The 21,871-nt window shown below is 40.7% G+C and overlaps 1 protein-coding gene across 1 annotated transcript in view; it reads left to right on the forward strand.

Annotated features, from left to right (window-relative positions):
• Positions 1–21,871, forward strand: part of cutc (cutC copper transporter homolog (E. coli)) — a 47,859-nt gene that overhangs the window by 22,763 nt on the left and 3,225 nt on the right. The window contains exons 5-7 of the mRNA XM_060916911.1: positions 478–513; positions 1,739–1,872; positions 11,573–11,600. Of these exons, the coding sequence (XP_060772894.1) occupies positions 478–513; positions 1,739–1,872; positions 11,573–11,600 (198 nt within the window). The remainder of the gene's footprint in view (positions 1–477; positions 514–1,738; positions 1,873–11,572; positions 11,601–21,871) is intronic.

Raw genomic sequence — 21,871 nt, forward strand, 5'->3', positions numbered from 1 at the left:
TTAATATTGTATTTGCGTACAGTTTAAAGCCATTGTTTCCCATATATTAAATTTTAACAGGACACATAATATCGCGAGCAAATAGGAATTTTGGATAAAAGGAGAGCGCCAGGAAGTCCTGCACACATTTTTATTCAGAGTTTCATTGCAAAAACATAAATGAAAAGGAATATCCATGAAAACACATTCATCAATAGTAAGTGTAGCTCTTGTCACAGCGAAGAGGAGCCCAGATCGGGATGTTAAATGCTGCGAGGCTGTACATGAAGGAATTTATCACCCACACACAACTCATTCTTGTATCCACAGGAGGCTGATTTTATTTATTGTCCACATTTCGTTTCAGACTACAAATACAAGTACTACAAATAGACCTTAGTTGATCTTCAGGCCTGTTAGAGAATTTCGGAATTGATATCCTAACCATGGAAGCAGAATGGACAACGGAATGATTGCATTATTCACTGTGTGTTTCAGCTTCATGCAGGCCGCTGCCCGTTACATTTCACAGAGGTAAATATCTCTGTTCTTCCGTAGCAAACTACTAAATATTTCATGGCATATGATCCTTCATTAATCGAGATGCTATCAGGTAGAGTACAAGTAAAAAGTTTGGACACCCCTTCTCTTGCATAGGTTTTTCTGTATTTTGACTATTTTCTACAGTGTAGAACAATACTGAAGCCATCAGAACTATGGAATTCTGTGGTAAACAAAAAAAAAAAAAAAAAGTTAAAAAAGCCAGTATATTCCATATTTTAGATTCTTCAAAGTAGCCAACGTTTACCTTGATGACGCTTTACACGCTATTGGCGATATCTTAACCAGCTTCATGAGGTAGTCACCTGGAATGCTTTTCAATTAATAGGTGCCTCGTCAAAAGTTAATTAGTACAGTTTCTTGCCTTTTTAATGATACCCCCGTGGGGGGGGCGATTATACTGGTTTACTTCTGTCTGTCCATCCGTATTTTCGTCCGTCCGAAACACCCTTTTTCTCAGCAACCACAAATGACAGCCACTTGGTACCAAACTTCAGCTTGGGGTTCTGTACCATGTATACCGTTTTCAGGTCTGTCACACATCGACTTCCTGTTTACCAACTGAATGTATTTACGAAACATATAGGCTTTGGAACACTTTTCTCAGCAACTACAAATCACAACTGCTTGACATTTAGTACCGAGCTTCAGCTTGGGGTTCTATATCATGTATACCGTTTTCAGGTCTGTCACACATCGACTTCCTGTTTACCGACTGAATGTATTTATGAAACATATAGGGTGGATTTTGACGCTATTTCAAGAAGCAAAATGCTATTTGAAATCCCTGGGGAGAACACTGCTCTTTACTTACTTGTTTCAGGGTGAATTATTTGTTGAAGTCAACGCTCATAATAAGTGTCCTATTCCTTCGATTGCTTGCGTTCTGATATAAGCAAGAGTGGGGGTATACATAAGTGAGCAGTAGCTCCCAGTTGATCTCGTTAATACGTTTGAGAACAAAACAGTAAATAATAAAAATGCAGTAAATAACCCGATTCCATAACTGTAGTAATCCATATTATGTCAAAAACCACTCAACTAAGTAACGAGAAACGACAGCCATCATTAGTTGAAGACACGAAGTGCCTTTTAATTAATAAAAATAAATTACTGAGTTAGAAGGTGTGTCCAAACTTTTGACCGGTACTGTATGTGTTGGTCATTTATGAAAGACATGTTCCACTGTGCATTTCAGCATTCGATATGGTCCATGATCCATCCATTGCGGTAGAGACCCTGGTCTCCCTTGGCTTCGAGAGGATTTTGACAAGCGGCTGTGACAGCTCAGCTTTGGAGGGTTTACCTGTCATCAAACGCCTCGTGGAACAGGTCTCAAAACTAGGATATTTACTGACCTTAAATTAAAGGGACTATGAATGATCCTTGTTCATTTTGAACTATAGATGGAAACTGTAAAGGCTTGAATCCACTTGAGTGGAACTCGAGTGTGTTTACTCTTGGGGAAAGACCAACGCAGCCAGTTTGAGAGGTTTAATTGAGGTTTTCTTAGTCTAGGTCCAAGTGTCGTGTCCAAGTTTTGCAGTGAAAAAGCGATTTGAGCAAACATGCAGAAATTCATGTTTGCAATGCATGAATGTATGCAAGTTTTTTTTTTTTCAGCATACAATCTGCGAAAGTGACTCATCACTGCAAACTGAGCCAAAGGACAGAGCTGTAGTACTGCAGAAATGCAATGTTCTCTGGATAGTAGCACATGAATGAGGAAAAAAAATTACTGGATGTGATACACAAAATGTCTTAAACTAGTTATTTACAGTAGTGCTTGAAAGTTTGTGAACCCTTTAGAATTTTCTATATTTCTGCATAAATATAACCTAAAACATCATCAGATTTTCACACAAGTCCTAAAAGTAGATAAAGAGAACCCAGTTAAACAAATGAGACAAAAATATTATACTTGCTCATTTATTTCTTGAGGAAAATGATCCAATATTACATATCTGTGAGTGGCAAAGTATGTGAACCTTTGCTTTCAGTGCCTGGTGTGACCTCCTTGTGCAGCATGAACTGCAACTAAACGTTTCCGGTAGCTGTTGATCAGTCCTGCACACCGGCTTGGAGGAATTTTAGCCGTTCCTCCGTACAGAACAGCTTCAACTCTGGGATGTTGGTGGGTTTCCTCACATGAACTGCTCGCTTCAGGTCCTTCCACAACATTTCGATTGGATTAAGGTCAGGACTTTGACTTGGCCATTCCAAAACATTAACTTTATTCTTCTTTAATCATTCTTTGGTAGAATGACTTGTGTGCTTAGGGTCGTTGTCTTGCTGCATGACCCACCTTCTCTTGAGATTCAGTTCATGGACAGATGTCCTGACATTTTCCTTTAGAATTCTCTGGTATGATTCAGAATTCATTGTTCCATCAATGATGGCAAGTCATCCTGGCCCAGATGCAGCAAAACAGGCCCAAACCATGCTGATACCACCACCATGTTTCACAGATGGGATAAGGTTCTTATGCTGAAATGCAGTCTTTTCCTTTCTCCAAAATAACGCTTCTAATTTAAACCAAAAAGTTCTATTTTAGTCTCATCCGTCCACAAGACGTTTTTCCAATAGCCTTCTGGCTTGTCCATGTGATCTTTAGCAAACTGCAGACAAGCAGCGATATTCTTTTTGGAGAGCAGTGGCTTTCTCCTTGCAACCCTGCCATGCACACCATTGTTGTTCAGTGTTCTCCTGATGGTGGACTCATGAACATTAACATTAGCCAATGTGAGAGAGGCCTTCAGTTGCTTAGAAGTTACCCTGGGGTCCTTTGTGACCTCACCGACTATTACACGCCTTGCTCTTGGAGTGATCTTTGTTGGTCAACCATTTCTGGGGAGGGTAACAATGGTCTTGAATTTCCTCCATTTGTACACAATCTGTCTGACTGTGGATTGGTGGAGTCCAAACTCTTTAGAGACGGTTTTGTAACTTTTGCCAGCCTGATGAGCATCAACAATGCTTTTTCTGAGGTCCTCAGAAATCTCCTTTGTTCGTGCCATGATACACTACCACAAACATGTGTTGTGAAGATCAGACTTTGATAGATCCCTGTTCTTTAAATAAAACAGGGTGCCCACTCACACCTGATTGTCATCCCATTGATTGAAAACATCCAACTCTAATTTCACCTTCAAATTAACTGCTAATCCTAGAGGTTCACATACTTTTGCCACTCACAGATATGTAATATTGGATCATTTTCCTCAATAAATAAATGAGCAAGTATAATATTTTTGTCTGATTTGTTTAACTGGGTTCTCTTTATCTACTTTTAGGACTTGTGTGAAAACCTGATGTTTTAGGTCATATTTATGCAGAAATATAGAAAATTGCAAAGGGTTCACAAACTTTCAAGCACCACTTGAAACACATACATTGTGGCTAGAAAGTTTGTGAACCCTTTACAATTTTATGAATTTCTGCATAAATGTGACCTGAAACGTAATCAGGTTTTTGTCTAAGTCCCAAAACTAGATAAAGAGAACCCGACTGAACAAATGATGCAAAAAACATTATGGTTTTTACTTTTATTTATTGAGCAAAATAATCCAATATTAAATATCTTTGTCAGGGGAAAAAAAGTATGTGAATCTTTGCTTTCAGTAACTGGTGGTGTCCCCCCTTGAGCAGCAATTCAACCAAACTCTAATAACCTGACATTCTCCTGGAGAACCTGTTGGTCCAATCCAGAATTCACAGGTTCATCAATAATTATCATTATTTATTGTTATCGTTAAATTCATACCCGATTGCCATCCCATTGATTAAAACACCTGACCTTCAATTACCCTTTTAATTCAATCCATAATTTAAAATAACTCCGTTTGATTTTGGATAATTTTGTTGAAGAGATAAATATAAAAACTATAATGTTTTTGCATTGTTTGTTTAATTGGGGTCTGTTTATCGAGTTTTAGGATGGAGATGAAGATATGGTTACATGTCAGGTCAAATTTATGCCAAAATACAAGAAATTATTAAAGGGCTCACAAACTTCCTTGTGGCACTGTAATTATCAAATAATTCATGAAGCACTGACTCCGTGGACTCCGTGTTCTCTGTGCTCAGGTGATTTTTATCCCCTGCTGGCTGAAAGGGCCAAAGGGGAATTATGTCATGGCAGTGTCCGTCCGTCCGTCTCGGGAAGGGTGCTGTCCTTTTGAAATCAACTCCTCTCACAATTTTTGGAGGAATTTCACGAAACTTGGCAGAATTCTTTGTTATATGTCGGTGATAGCCATATTGTAATTTCGTTAAATTCAGTCAAATTTTACCAGAGTTACAGCCCTTGATTAACAAAATTATACTTTGACAATTTCATGAGGGTGTGTTTTCCTTCTGAAATCAACTCCTCTCACAATTTGTGGAAGAATTTCACCAAACTTGGCAAAAGGCATTGTTATATGTCGGTAGTACGCCTATTGTTTTGTTCAATTCGGCCACATTTTACCAGAGTTGTGGCCCTTGATTAACAACCTTGTACTTTCACAATTTCATGAAGGTGACATCAACTCCTCTCGCAATTTTTGGACGTATTTCTCAAAGCTTGGCAGAAGGCCTTGTTATATGACGGTAATACGCCTATTGCAATTTAATTTCGTTTGTGAAAAATTTTACCAGAGTTTTGACCCTTGATCAAATAACTTGTACTTTGACAATTTCATGAGGGTGTACGTTCTTCTGAAATCAACTCCTCTCACAATTTGTGGAGGAATTTCACCAAACTTGGCAAAAGGCTTTGTTATCTGACAGTTATACACATATTGAAATTTTGTTTAATTTGGGCAGATTTTACCAGAGTTATGCCCTTGATTATTAACAAACTTGTACTTTGGCAATTTCATCAAGGTGTGCTTGCTTTCTGAAATCAACTTCACTCACGATTTTTATCCCCCGCTGGCTGAAAGGCCCGAAGGGGGATTATGTCGTGGCAGTGTCCGTCCGTCCGTCCATCTCGGGAAGGGTACACAACTTCTGAAATCAACTCCTCTCACAATTTCTGGAGGAATTTCACCAAACTTGGCAGGATTCTTTGTTATATGTCAGTAATACGCATATTGCAATTTCATTCAATTCAGTCGCATTTTACCAGAGTTATGGCCGAGTTGCCAGCGGGGGATATTGTGCTCTCCAAGCACTCGTTATTACTGCATACACTTGGTGAACATTTATTTACCTCCGTCACTGTATTTCTGACAAAATTCAAGTGAAAAAACAAATGGACAGGTTTTAGGTAAGAAAAAGGAAATTTTTAAAAAAATAACGGTTGTTGCATAAGTTAACTAATGCCTTAACTGTTACTTGGTTAAAGCACCGTTTGCTTGGAATACAGCACTCTGACTTTTTGGGTAAGAGAGTATCAACTTGGCACATCTCTATTTGTCAATTTTATTCCACTCTTAATTGCAAAAATGCGCCAGATCTATCAAATTGCAAGGGGATCTCCTGTACACAACCCTCTTCAAGTCACTCCACAGGTTGCCTATGATTTAGAGCTGGGTTCTGACTGGGCTGTTCTAAAATTTTGATGGTCTTCTTCTGAAGTCACTCCTTCTTTGACTTGGATTTGTGCTTCAGGTCGTTATCATGCTGGAAGATAAATATCTTCTTCAGCTGTCTAACAGAGGCCTGCAGGTTTTGTGCCAAAATCAATCTATTGCCGCTTTTCCACTAACAACACGGCTGAGTCGGGCTGAGTCGGGCTGTTGGAGTTGCATTTCGACTGCAACCGCGCTGAACCGTGCTGGCTGGAAGTGGGTGGACACATTGGGTGGAGTTAGCGAAAGTGGGTGGACGTCACGTGATGTCGTTAGGCGGCGCAAACAGTGACATCAGTGATCTTTTAAGCGGTAGTCTCACGACCCGGATAGTAAACAATAAACATGGAGGACATGGAGTCGTTAGTGTTGCTGGTCTTGGTGCTGTGGCTTGTTGTCACCGACAACGCCAACAGATACTGGCAAGAGCGTATAGATGAGGTGAGGCGCATAAGGCTTCAGAAATTCTCGTAATAATTCTTCTTCTGGGTTTACGGTGTTTACAGATCCCAGCGTGCTCGCGGGGCGTGTGCGGGCGTGTGAGGACACTCCTCCTCACCAATCAGTGCACAGGGGAGTGTCTGCTCACGCCCCTTGCCCCGCTCAGCTCGCTTCAGCCCCACTCCAAAACCGTGCGAGTTTTGGGTGCTAAGCAGGGCTGACGCGAGCCGAGTCGTGCTGTTCTTAGATAGTCGAAACGCGAGCCGTGTGGGGCTGAAGTGAGCTGAAAAAGGGTAGTGGAAAAGGGCCAGATGTTTTGGCTCTATCCATGATTCCCTCTGTCTTGACTGGAGCTCCAGCCCCAGCTGAGCAGAAGCAGTCCCACAGCATAATGCTGCCAACACCATGCTTCATGTCAGTGGTGTTCTTTGGGTGAGAAGCCATCTTGTTTTTGTGCCAAAGAGATTTTTTTATATATAAAATGCCCAAAATAGTTCTACTTTCATGCCCTAACATTTCTCCTTTGGTCTCATTAGACCATAATACATTTTGCCGCATTATTCAGGGTGGTTTGGGCTTGGATTTTTATTTTTAATGAGAAAGTGCTTCTGGGGCGGCACGGTGGTGTAGTGGTTAGCGCTGTCGCCTCACAGCAAGAAGGTCCTGGGTTCGAGCCCCGTGGCCGGCGAGGGCCTTTCTGTGCGGAGTTTGCATGTTCTCCCCGTGTCCGCGTGGGTTTCCTCCGGGTGCTCCGGTTTCCCCCACAGTCCAAAGACATGCAGGTTAGGTTAACTGGTGACTCTAAATTGACCGTAGGTGTGAGTGTGAATGGTTGTCTGTGTCTCAGCCCTGTGATGACCTGGCGACTTGTCCAGGGTGTACCCCGCCTTTCGCCCGTAGTCAGCTGGGATAGGCTCCAGCTCGCCTGCGACCCTGTAGAACAGGATAAAGCGGCTAGAGATAATGAGATGAGAAAGTGCTTCTGTCTCGCCACCCTGCCCCATAGCCCAGATGAGTGTGTGTTTTATTTAATCATGCTTGAGGTCTTTTGACAGCCTCCCTGATATTTTTCTTCTTGTCCTCATGTCCATTTTGGAGGGACGTCCTGTTCTCCGTATTGTCACGGTGGTGCCTCATTTTCTCCAAGTGTCGATGATGGTCTTCATGGTGTTCCATGCTCCATCTAATGTTTTGGAAACTCTTTTGCACCCCTGTCCTGATCGAGACATTTGAATAATGAGATCCTGGACATGCTTTGTCTGCTCTTTGCAGACCATGCCTTCAGTAGTCTGATGAAACCAAGATGATTTCAAGAAAATTCTCCAGAAATGGCTGATATTTATTTACCTCTATAAAGCGGCTAGAGATAATGAGATGAGACAATTGTTTGTTTTCACTTGAATTTTATTAACACTATCAACTATGAAACCATAATTCATAAACTGAAGTAATGTAGACACAAAGACGTAAAGACTATTATAAATAATTTTGAAGTAAGTCACAAAAATCCTGAACAAACTTGATTATCAGATTTACTTCTGACTGAAGGATCTGTAATGATCATGGAGCTGTTCATCTCCTCAGACTCAAAAGTCGCACGAAATGTCGTTGGTTTGGTCATTTTAGAGTAAGCGTATCCAAAGGTTTTAACTCAATTTTAAAATAAATGTGCTTTTTTTTTTTTAAATTGGAACTTAATTATAGCTTAATTCTTGTTCCACTGTTCAGGGAAGACCGTCCTTCAGTACTCTTTGCCATTTTAAATGGTCATGGCTTTACATTTTAAACGGACCTAGAGTACAGTCGGTTAAGTATCATGGTTGATTCAGTGCAAAATAGTTGCATGAGTAAAGTGGGAGGTTTTTACTTTTCTGCGATTGTGTTTGAGCCCGAAGCTCACGATCTTTCAAAGAACATTCGAAGCTGCACTCCTTAAAGTGTATGTAATGCCTTATTGTAATGCTTTAAAATGAACACATATCATTAGTAACGACCAAAATGAATTAATAAAGCAGGGGGAAATAATATTAATTATTTATTTTATTATCAAGCACAAAACTATCGATAAATTGCGCCTTCCGGATCCCGGAAAAAGGCAGCCTCGCCCCAGGGCTAATCCTGCACGATGTCATGCGTGGTTATCTGGGCCATTTCGGTTTATCGGACTCCGTGCTTGTTTACTCACTGAAATTGGATATTGTTGTTGGAATCTTAAAAAAATAACGATGGGAAAGTGCTGCGTTGTTTGGATGTTCAAATCCATATATAACAAGACATTCAGTTCACGAATTTCCGAGAACTAGATTAGATTAGATAAAACCTTATTGATCCCTTTGGCAGGGTTCCCTCAGGGAAATTAAGATCCCAGCAGCATCATTACAGATAAACAGAGAAAAGAAATAGAGAAAACTTCTAGATAAATTAAAATAAATTAAGTATTTACATATACAAATATAAAAGAATAAGATATGGGGAAGAGAGGAGGGGGGGTGGCGGCGGCAGGAGAGATATTGCACTTTATATTGCACATTGTCCGGTATTGCTTATTGTTAGGCTAGGCTACTGCTCCTTCCCGTCCTCTGTCCTCCCGTTACCCCTCTTCCTCCCCAGAGAGGAGTTGGACAGTCTGATGGCGTGAGGGACAAAGGAGTTTGAGTCTGTTCGTCCTGCACTTGCGAAGGAGCATTCTGTCACTGAACAGGCTCCTCTAATTTAAATAACACTAATTTAAAGCAACAGCAGGTGAGGTTTGTGCAAACGAAGCAGGCAGATTTCGTGTCGCCTACTAATAACACGGTAAATCTGATTCATCGTGTTCATCACCACCAGAACAACCACATGGGAATTACTGTAGCAAAAAAGAAACCCATTTATTTAATAAATGACATTTGATCTGACATTTGGACCTATTATCGCCCACTTCATATTTTCTTTCAATAATTACACTAAGTGTACATTTTAAAGATTATATTTCTGCATTTATTGAGGTACGTGCAAATATTTTCCCTATATTTTGCAGTGGCCAGCTTAGAATAAAAATCCAGAAACCAGTCTGCGTTTCCAGTTCTCTCTGGCTGGTGGTGCGCTGTTGGCGGTGAGCGGGACTGTCATGAACTGGCAGTTTCTCGTCTTGGGGGCTCGAAAAGATAACCATTTACTCTGAATATCTTTGATAATCTTCTGCCCCTTCATACGACATATAAGAATCCCAGTCACTGTCAGAATTCTCTCCAAAACGTGATTCCATATCGAGACTGGTCTAGCCACTGCTGCGCACGGGAACGAGATTGATACCTGGATTGTTAGATGTGTGACATCACACACCCCTTCAGGATCTTCCCGTTCAGTCTTGGCAGGTTCCTTGAAAATCGGCCGTTATTATTGATTTTCCATCAATTTACGGCCTTTTGGATCAGCTATGGTTTGAGAACACATGGTCAATCAACATAACGATTGCTGCTTTGTACAAGGAAAAAAGTGGGGTTTAGGGACATTAAATTCACTTTAAACTGCTGGATCAGGGCCGTGGTGCTTTAAATTGAGCTACTGGTTTTATATTTAGAGTATCAGTCAAACGTTTGGACACGCCTTCGAATTAAATGATGTTTCTTTATTTTTCTTCATTAAAGGACATGTCACGTCTTAAAGTAATGATGGATGTCATTTCTGTTTACTTAGCTGAGCGATTCTTGACATAATATGGATTACTACAGTTGTGGAATAGGGCTATTTACTGTATTTATATTATTTACTATGGACTGTTTGATCTCAAACGCATTAAGAAGGCAAAAAATTGCAGTCGTTAACTTTTGACGCGGCACCTCTTAATTGAAAAGCATTCCAGGTGACTACCGCATGAAGCTAGTTAAGATAACGTCAATAGTGTGTAAAGCGTCATCAAGGTAAACGCTGGCTACTTTGAAGAATCTAAAATATGAAACATGTATAAACACCTTTTTTTTTTTAAATCACATAATTCCATTTATTTTTTTTGCGGTCTGGTTTCCATCAAATCCTCTGCTCTGATTGGCTGGCGAGCGGGTCCGTATCCTACGATACAGACCCCAGATACGGACCTCTGGCGACTCACTCATTCACAACAACAAGCATAGTAGCAATTTTTGTCAACATTCATTTTTTTTTAAATAAGATTTATTTATAAGATTTTTATCAAAAATCTTATGTTTGCCAGCATTTCTCAGGAGAATAGCATTAATTTTACAGCATGGATAGCGATCAGTGTTCACAGCGAAAGCGAGTTTTACTACCCTGAGGAAGAAGAAATAAAAGAAAACATTTCAGGAGAAAGCTAAAAACCTGTAACTGTTGCTAACGCCGAGCAAAAACATGGCTGAATCCTGAATGACTCAATTTTGTATAAATAGGGGACTACGTAGGCGGCAAAATGTAGTTTTTTTTCCCTGCCATGGAAGTGCACTTGTATACCGAGGAGGAAGCCATTTGCATTACAGCCGTGAATGAGGATTCAAAATGGCGGCTCGGCTTGGTTTTCCCTTCCGGGCGCTCTCGTTTTCTGTTAGAATTTGGTAAAGAAAAAAATAATTATTTACCAGCTTAAGGTCGGTCCGTATGGTGAAATACCATGACCTCGGCCTTGAATACTGACCTCAGCCCAGAGGGCCTCGCTCAGTACTTTCAAGACCTCGGTCACGGTATTTCACCATACGGACCTCCCAGCTGGTAAATAATATATATAAAATATACTGTATGTGCTCCATGTGTTATTTCAAAGTTGAGGTCTTCAGTATTGTTCTAGACTGTGGTCAAAATACAAAAAAACCTCTGAATGAGTAGGGGTGTCCAAATTTTTGACTGATACTGTGAGTAATAAGAAGAACTAGTTTGTCTTGTGGATTCTCCCTAACATTATTGGAAAATAATGAACTCGGGGTTGGTAGCACTAATTCCCCTTCGCATCACAGCCCAATAGTGTAATCAAGTGTTTTATTCCTTTGTTACCATGTGATTTCAGTATTTAATAATGTGTACTGTCTCTTATCTCCTTTCTCTGGCAGGCAAAAGGTAGAATCATTGTAATGCCAGGTAAGAATTGTGACCTTTGCTTTAATAGTGTTTAAACAGCACCTTTACTGTTGCATATGAATACTTTTTTTAATGCTTGTTGAACAGATTCTGTTCTATCAGATTGCCCATTTGGGATTGCATGTTATTTCTCTCTCTGGCTGAAAGCTACCAGTGAGACAGATACACTATAAGCACAGAGATATAAAGGGGAGAGCTGGTGAAGTAGCCTGCTGGAGTTTACAGCAAAAACAGGGTTTATAACATCCGGCATAATTTTCACCGTTATTAACATTCAGGTAATGATTTTCAGTGGAACTGTTATTAAGGTATTTTATGGCAGTGTTACTAACGGAATGTTTGTTTGTTTGTAGATTGTGCCTTAAATGATTAAATAACAGATTTGTCCTATCACCTCTCCTACTGCTGTCTGATCTTCACCTGAACTCCATGAGCACATCACACGGAACGGTATCATTTTCACAGATCAGGAACGCAGTTGTGATCTTATTCTCATTAAAGGAGAACTGAAGTCATTTTTACACTTGCTTTATTTTTTAATTAATTAACGGTGTTATTCAATTACGTTTTCGGTTTTAGTAACCTATCGTGACTTGTATTGGCAACTAATTGCAATTAAATATTATACTTATCGGCCTATTTGATTTTTAGCCATGTTGGATTTAGATCATTTGGTCCGCGGCAGGCGTCGCTTATCCGCGCGATCTTCATGAGACTTGTGCAAGACTTCAAAACGTGAAGTGTCAGCCAGGTGTCAGTGCCGCCATCTTTGAAAACTGTTTTCCAAACAAAATATTGCACAAAAACGAGTTTAAATGACGATTACTTCCTACTTTTTTCAAACTTTCCTGATTGCTATCAAAACAAACAAAACTTCCGGCTTGATTACATCAGCATTTGAAAGAAGGCGTGCGCGTCTTTTGACAACGTTGGCAGATGTTGGTCACTTTGATTTCCGCTGTACGTTTTACTTCTGTCCTACGATGTCTCGCACAGGTCTCAGCGAATCTCGTTTACGGCCATTGCTTTGACATATGGACTGATATTACAGAGCATATTTCAAACACTCCTAACTTGCTATAGCAGTGACAAAATAGCTATCAGAAATGCATTCCTATGTTTAATAAAATGAGAAATAGAATTTTGATGATAAATTTGCCTTCCGTTCTCCTTTAATGTTAATTTCTGGTTACGCTACTGCCAGCACAACACACAGCGTGCTCCTGAATAGTTTTTCAACACGAGTGTGACTTGCATCAGGCGCAGCACACATGTTAAACGGTGTGAGATTGTACACACAGTACGCTGCAGTGGTGGTCGCTTCGCTATGAATCTGCTGTGAATGGTGTCTACTGCCTACTACAGGCCAGTGTTGTAGTCGAGTCACTAAACCTCGAGTCCCCGGTGTTGAAGTCATTAAAGAAACTTTCAAGTCAAGTCCAAGAACTAGACTCCAACTGCACCATTTGACAGTGGCTGTTGCTGCCTTTATGTTGGCATATCAGGTGAAAATTCAATCCAAATAGCTTAAAACCACTCAGTGAATTCAGAATTTAATGCACAACAAAATACTTTTTACAGAATTAAAATATGTTCATCCGTTCTTGAGATTTTACAAATCAAAGATTGAAAAAACGGCTTGATTTTTAGAAAACTGCCGTAATATTATGTATTTGGATCACACGGTCCAAAATGGGCCTCATTAACGAATGAGAATTTTTCTTAACTTTTTTTCAATATATTTACATGGAAATTGGCAGGTACATAGATGGTTGTATACTTAATACAAAGTTTAAAAATTAGTAAAAACAAATTATGCACATTAGTATTTAATTAGTATTAATTATGCTAATTAATTAAGTGCTAAATCGGTACACGCTCCTTCAAAGTTTCACCAAATGGTTTTATTTGGGCAGTATAAAGCTGATCTTAACTCTCATTTATACATCACAAAGAAGGAGAAATCAATGTTAATGATAAAATATTCAGAAATAAGTATTGAATGTCATTCACATCTACTGTTCTCTATCAGAATAAAACAGTAATAAAAGATTATTTCTAACATCCTCTTTGTGCTCTGTCGGGCTTTGTATTTCTCAAAAGTAGGGCCTACTAGTGTTTATATGTAAGAATATAAATATATGTTATTTACCAGCTGGGATGTCCGTATAGTGAAATACCGTGACCGAGGTCTTGAAAGTACTGAGCGAGGCCCTCTGGGCTGAGGTCAGTATTCAAGGCCGAGGTCACGGTATTTCACCATACGGACCGACCTTAAGCTGGTAAATAATATATTTATTTTTTTCTTTACCAAATTCTAACAGAAAACGAGAGCGCCCGAAAGGGAAAACCGAGCTGAGCCACTATTTTGAATCCTCATTCACGGCTGTAATGCAAATGGCTTCCTCCTCGGTATACAAGTGCCCTTCCATGGCAGGAAAAAAAACTACATTTTGCCGCCTATGTCGTCCCCTATTTATACAAAATTGAGTAATTCAGGATTCAGCCATGTTTTTGCTCGGCGTTAGTAACAGTTAGAGGTTTTTAGCTTTCTCCTGAACTGTTTTATTTCTTCTTCCTCAGGGTAGTAAAACTTGCTTTCACTGTGAACACTGTCATTATCGCTATCCATGCTGTAAAATTAATGCTATTCTCCTGAGAAATTCTGGCAAAAATGTATAAGATTTTTGATAATCTTATAAAAAAATCTTATTAAAAAAAGATAAATCATCTTCTTTTGGCTGCTCCCTATTAGGGGTCGCCACAGCGGATCTTTCGTCTCCATTGCTCCCTGTCTTCCGCATCCTTCTCTACCACACCTGCCACTTTCATGTCCTCTCTCACCACATCCATGTATCTCCTCTTTGGCTTCCTCGTTTTCGTTTGCCTGGCAGCCCATCCTCAACATTCTCCTTCCCACATGCTCTGCATCTCTTCTCAGGATGTGCCCGTACCATCTCAGTCTCATCTCTCTTAGCTTCATTCCCAAGCTCTCCACATGTGCTGTCCCTCTGATGTGCTCGTTCCTTATCCTGTCCAACCTCATCACTCCCATCGCAAACCTTAACATCCTCAACTCCGCCACCTCCAACTTTGCCTCCTGTCTCTTCGTTAAGGGTACGGTCTCCAATCCGTACATCACAGCTGGTCTCACTACCATCTTATACATCTTACCTTTCACTTTTGCTGGGACTTTCTGATCACAAATGACTCCCGAAATCCTTCTCCAACTGCTCCACCCTGCCTGCACTCTCTTTCTCATTTCACTATCGCAGCCCCCATTTTCCTGCACAGTTGACCCCAGGTACTTGAATTCACCAACTTTCTTTACGTCTACTCCTTGCATCTTCACTATACTCTCATCCCCGTTCTCACTGATGCACATGTATTCTGTTTTGCTCCTGCTCACCTTCATTCCTCTTCGTTCCAATGCATCCCTCCATCTCTCCAAACCCAACTCAACCTCCTTTCTACTTTCACCACATATCATATCATCTGCAAACATGATATTCCATGGTGACTCTTGCCTCACTTCGTCCGTCAAGCTATCCATCACTACGGCAAACGAAAGGACACAAAGCAGATCCTTGATGGAGTCCCATCTTCACCTTGAACCATTCAGTTGTTCCAACTGCACACCTCACTGCTGTTTCACTGTTCTCGTACATGTCTTGCACCACTCTGATATACTTCTCATTCACTCCAAACTTTCTCATACAATACCATAACTCATCTCTTGGCACTCTATCGTATGCCTTCTCCAGGTCTACAAAACACACAATGTAGCTTTCTCTGGCCTTCTCTGTACTTCTCCATTAACATTCTTAAAGCAAAAATTGCATCCAACGTGCTCTTCCTTGGCATAAACCCGTACTGCTGTTCACAGATTGCTACCTCTCTTCAGTCTCGCCTCCAATACCCTTTCCCATAGCTTCATGGTGTGGCTCATCAGTTTTATCCCTCTGTAATTACTGCAGCTCTGTGCATCTCCCTTATTCTTGTATATTGGGCCTAGCACACTTTCTCCATTCATTCGGCATTTTTTCATTCTCTAGGATCTTATTAAACAATCTCATTAGGAACTCCACAGCCGTCTCACCCAAACATCTCCAAGCCTCAATCGGGATACCATCTGGTCCGACTGCTTTCCCAGTCTTCGTTCTTTTCATGGCTGCCCTCACCTCATCCTTACTAACCAACTCTACTTCCTGATTTGCTGTCTCCAACGAATCGGACCTTTTCTGTCTTGGATTCTCCTCATTTAATAAATCCTTTCCACCTTCTTAATACACTGTCAGCGCATTTCCATTTACATCTTTCATCGCTCTTACCTGCTGTCCATCCCTTGCTTCCCTGTTTCTCTGCCTAGCTAGTCTGTACAGATCTTTCTCTCCTTCTTTGGTCTCCAGTCTTTCGTACAACTCCTGGTATGCATCTGCTTTCACCTTTGCTACTGCTCTTTTTGCCTTCTGTCTCGTCTCTCTGTATAACCGCCTGCTTTCCTCGTCTCTCTGATCGTCCCAATTCTTCTTTGCTAGCCTCTTCTCTTTTATAATTTCCTGCACTTTGTTCCACCACCATGTCTCCTTGTCTTCCTTCCCGATGACCACCCTAGCACCTTCCTTGCCACCTCTCTTACTAGTACAGCAGTAGTATTCCAATCTTCTGGCAGACTTCCATGACCACTCAATGCTCGTCTCATTTCTTCCCTAAACTCCTTCTGATGTTCAACCTCTTAGTTTCCACCACTTCATCTTCGGCTCCACTATTTCACACTTCCTCTTTTTTGCTTTCAAGCTCATCCTGCACACGACCACTTGATGTTGTCTCGCTACACTCTGCCCTGCCATCACTTTACAGTCTCCAATCTCCTTCAGGTTACCCCTTCTGCAGAGTATGTAGTCCAACTGTGTAGGTCTTCCTCCACTCTTAAATGTCACCCTGTGCTGCTCTCTCTTCTCGAAGTATGTATTGACTATTGCCAAATTCATCCTCTTTGAAAAATCAACCACCATTTGCCCTTCCACGTTTCTCTCTCTTACACCATATCTGCCCATCACGTCCTCATCTCCTCCGTTTCCCTCACCAACATGTCCATTGAAATCTGTTCCTATCAGCACGCACTCCTCCCTCGGTATACTTTAGAGGTCTGCGTGGGACAGAATTTTCAGTCCCGCTCCCGTAAAGAATTATGATTTTCAGTCCCGCTCCCGCCCACACCTGCCATATTTTGTCCCGCTCCCGCCCGCAAATCCCGCATGTTCCAGATGTTCACGTTATTTCTCACGAAAGTTCTTGTCATTGGCTTGGGGAATTAAACATGCTGAGCTTAGCTGAGCTCTCCACTGACCGATCCTTCACCTAGCGCACGTAGCGAGGGTGCGTGTTGCCAGGCAGCATGCGCAGCTGAGACTTTACAGAGATACCCAACACACCTACCAAAATCTACAGTGGATATTAAGAATATTGTACATTGCACATAGCTTATGTCACTCCTCACATTTACATTCTAGGAAATACAAGTAGGCCTATAAGAAATTAATATAATTTAAAGATACAGTGTGATGGTGCCCCGCCCCCTACTTTGAGTGGATTTGAGCATAAATATCTACAGCTCACGTTCAGGGGTGCATTTCCCAAACAACCAACCAACCAAGTTAGCATTAAACCAATATGGTACGATGCAAGTTTGAACTAACTAACATCCAAAAAACGACTGTTTCCCAAAGCTGTAGTACCAACTTGGTCTGAACCAAGTTGATTTGAACCAACACAGTTCAAACCACGATGTTTTCAGATGTGTTTGGATGGTCTCGTTTATTGTCGGAATTCAGAGAAACAACCCGAAGTTGGCTGACAGTGCGAACGGCATTTCACCATTAAATGACCGTTAAGCTAAATTTGGTGCGTCCATAATCTTCCCCTGATGCTTGCAACTTGGTGTAGATGTTCGTTTAGACTAATATAAAATTGCAATACCCCTCATTTGGAAATCACGTGTAAACAAAAGGCATCTCCATAAATTAAAGCATCATATACTAGTTTTGGCTATAAGGCTATTTGCCCTGATTAAAAATAGCTAAGCAAACTGCTGTGAGATGGCACAGATAACGTTATGTAGATCTACATGTGTATTTATAGGTGGCATTGTTAGGTTTATTGTAAGTTTATTGTTTAGACTGACATTCTGCTGACACATTCCAAGTTGAGCGCTGCATGCGCTCATGATTGACAGCTCTCGCTTTGCGCACTTGCACTCCCACTTCCGAGTCTGTGGTGTTATGATTTCAACCGCGATTTCATTCTCCTCTCATATGAAGTGTTGCGCAACCACAACCAGCTCCTCAGATTATACACGGATTATATATGATAGACATAAATTATTTATAAATTTTATTTTAAACATGTTTTTAGTTAGCGGGACTGCAGCTTATCACCTCTCCCGCCCGCTCCCACATTGTGCACTCCCCCTCCCGCCCGCGCCCGCAATGAGCTTTCAAAATTTGTCCCGCGCCGCACTGCTTTGCGTCGGGTCCCGCGGGAGTGCAGGGCTCTAGTATACTTTCTACCACTTCATCCATCTTTTCCCAGAAAGGCTCTCTCTCTTCATTCTCACATCCAACCTGTCGGGCGTACGCACACACAACATTGATTATCACTCCTTGAATCTCCAACTTCATGCCTATCACTCTGACACCCTCTTCACATCAGTCACACTATTGATCAACTCTCCCCTCAAAACAATACCAACACCATTTCTCTTTCCATCGACTCCATAATAAAACAACTTGCATCCATCTCCAGTGTTCTTGGCCTTGCTTCCTTTCCACCTCGTCTCCTGCACACACAAAATGTCCAACTTCCTTCTTTCCATCATACCTGCTAACTCTCTCGCCCTGCCACTCAGTGTTCCCACATTCAGTGTTCCTACCCTCAATTCTAAGCTCCTTCCCTTCCATCTTTCACGCTCTCTCCCAACACGCCTCCCCACTCTCTTTCTCCTTCTCCGTTTTGGTGCAGCAGTAGCACACTTTCCACCGGCACCCTGTTGACCAACAGTATCAGAGGCGGTCGTTGTTAGCCTGGGCCCCGACCGATCCGGTATGGTATTTCTCTTTTCATTCCGCATGTTAGATTTGGCACAGTTTTACGCCGGATGACCTTCCTGACGCAACCCTCTCTAATTTATCTGGGCTTGGGACCAGCACCAAGAGTACGCTTATGCACCCCCAGTGGCTGGATTAAAAAAAATTTAAAAAAAAAAAAGTTGACAAAAAATTCTACTATGTTTTTGTTGTGAACAAGCGAGTTGCCAGAGGTCCATAACTGGGGTCCGTACCATAGAATACGGACCCGCTCGCCAGCCAATCAGAGCGCATGATTTCATGGAAACTGCACCGCGAAAAAAATAAAAATTATTTCGATTAATATTCATAGCTTTCAAGGATAACCTCGAAAAAACTGTGATCCACAGCCAGTAAACATTTCCATTTCATTGAATTGAAATTGACACTCGCGTTTCTGACTTCCGGTTTAAGAAAAAATAAAATCATTTCGACCACTAAGATCTCAATATTTTTCATCAAAACAACTACAGTTATATTTGAAAATAGTTATTTATTTACATGAATCAGTTTGATTTGTAGTCATGAAAGTGTTCCGGATTTTCCCAGAATTCCGGATTTTTAGATTTTCCTCCGGATTTTTTCCGCTAATGACCCGGAAATCCGGATATTTGACAAAACTTTTGAAAATCTCCGGTTTTCCAAATAGAAAAATTTATTTTCGGATTTTTCGCGTTCCTAGACGCGGCATAATACTTCGCATCGTCCTTGCCTGGGCGCGGTCCTTAAATAGCCCAAACATAGTTCATTGATTAAAGACAGGTGTTCTTTGTTAACGGCACGCGTGCCGGAGCTCGTTAGGTGCGCGCGCCTTCAGGTGCACGTGCTAAGGTGCGCAGGACTGTCACCGTTCTGCGCAAGCGCAACACGATCGCACTAGAAAGCATGTTCAAGCTGCCAGTGTAGCTGCAGTATTTTTAGTTGCGAATTACGAGTATTTTGTCTTGTGTTAATAATTCGCCATGTCAAAACAAGCAAAGCTTTCCTCCTTCTTTCGATGTGAAGAGAGGTAAACAATTTATTATTTTTTTTATATATTATATATTATATATATATATATATATATATATATATATATATATATATATATATATATATATATAAAAAAAAATATTCCCCCCCCCAATCAAAGTTGCATTTTGTGGTTTCGAAGCCAAGTCTTAGTGCCGTTTCTAGAACACAACATCAAGAAAACGTGGAAGAAACAGCAATAATGGAAGAGCCGGTTTCTAAGCTGCCTAAAACTAGCAATGGTAATTATTTTTTGTTACATAATGTACTCAGTCTGCCAGTCAGTGTGTGACTGACACACACACACACACACACCCTATGCCCCTGATTTACATGAGAAATGTGGTATTCATTGGTGTTTAAATTTACAGACAATACGAACTAATGTAAACAATTGGCTTCAATTCACATAAATATGAATTGGAAATGTTTAGTTCACTTTAGCTTCTGCAAACGCACAACTCTACTAAAAGATTGATAAACGAGGCTCAATGTCCCCAACATTGAAACCTGAAAGCTTTAGAAAGTCTAACAGACCTTTACTTTTTAACAGCACTGTTTTGGGATTTTGCTGAGTTTACCTTCAACTGTCTGATATTTTTCAAAGTAATGAACTGTGTAGCAGGAAAATCACCACGTTTTCTAAATGCACTCCTGAAAATTACTCATTAACTCGGGGAATTAAATTTGATATTTTTGACATGTTAATCATTAATGTACATGAAATAAAAAGGCTTAAAAGTTATAACTTGTTTTAGTGAAAATAAGTACTAAAATGCACTAGAATGCAGGGTTTTGTGTGTTGTGTTATTAAAATATTTTCGGGGGACGTAGCCCCCCCCCCCCATATCTTAGTTTGACGTTCAGGGTTTTTTTCTTTGCTCCACTTTCATCTCTAGATTTGAAAAAAAAAAAAAAAAAGTAGGTAAAGCTATGAAAACTCACTTCAAAGTCTCCCATGAATCATATCAAAACTGGCAGATGGAAACTTTTGCTGAATACGTCATCAGAAACAGTGAGAGCGAGAGAACATCCCTTTAAAAGTTATCTGATTGATATTCACGAGTAATCCAGTCAGGAACCGATCAGAAGAGAGAAAGAGAGCCTGACCACTTTCCCGTAACTCAAAAAGCACTGGCAGTTTCCCAACATCCGCGAGCAGAGAGTCTACTCTTGTACCAACTTCAACCTGCCGTTACTCTCAAAGTACTGAACAGATCTTCATGAGAAATGTATTTGGAAAGCAGAGATTATAAGCTTTTTAATGATGGTATTCATGCTAGAAAATATTCAAGAGTTAAGCAGTGACAGATTTGGAAACTTAAATGAGCATCTGATATGCCTACTTTATGTGAAGCCGTTTACAGCGCGTTCGAGAGAGTCCGCTTGACACACTTGTACTAAATTAGTGCAAAAACAAATGGCGATATAAATACAGTGGTGCTTGAAAGTTTGTGAACCCTTTATAATTTTCTATATTTCTGCATAAATATGACCTAAAACATCATCAGATTTTCACACAAGTCCTAAAAGTAGATAAAGAGAACCCAGTTAAACAAATGGGAAAATTATACTTGGTCATTTATTTATTGAGGAAAATGATCCAATATTACATATCTGTGAGTGGCAAAAGTATGTGAACCTCTAGGATTAGCAGTTAATTTGAAGGTGAAATTAGAGTCAGGTGTTTCCAATCAATGGGATGACAATCAGGTGTGAGTGGGCACCCTGTTTTATTTAAAGAACAGGGATCTATCAAAGTCTGATCTTCACAACACGTTTGTGGAAGTGTATCATGGCACGAACAAAGGAGATTTCTGAGGACCTCAGAAAAAGCGTTGTTGATGCCCATCAGGCTGGAAAAGGTTACAAAACCATCTCTAAAGAGTTTGGACTCCCCCAATCCACAGTCAGACAGATTGTGTACAAATGGAGGCAATTCAAGACCATTGTTATCCTCCCCAGAAGTGGTCGACCAACAAAGATCACTCCAAGATCAAGGTGTGTAATAGTTGGCGAGGTCACAAAGGACCCCAGGGTAACTTCTAAGCAACTGAAGGCCTCTCTCACATTGGCTAATGTTCATGAGTCCACCATCAGGAGAACACTGAACAACAATGGTGTGCATGGCAGGGT

Source organism: Neoarius graeffei, chromosome 3 (genome assembly GCF_027579695.1).
Source record: "Neoarius graeffei isolate fNeoGra1 chromosome 3, fNeoGra1.pri, whole genome shotgun sequence".
Classification (NCBI taxonomy): Eukaryota; Metazoa; Chordata; class Actinopteri; order Siluriformes; family Ariidae; genus Neoarius; species Neoarius graeffei.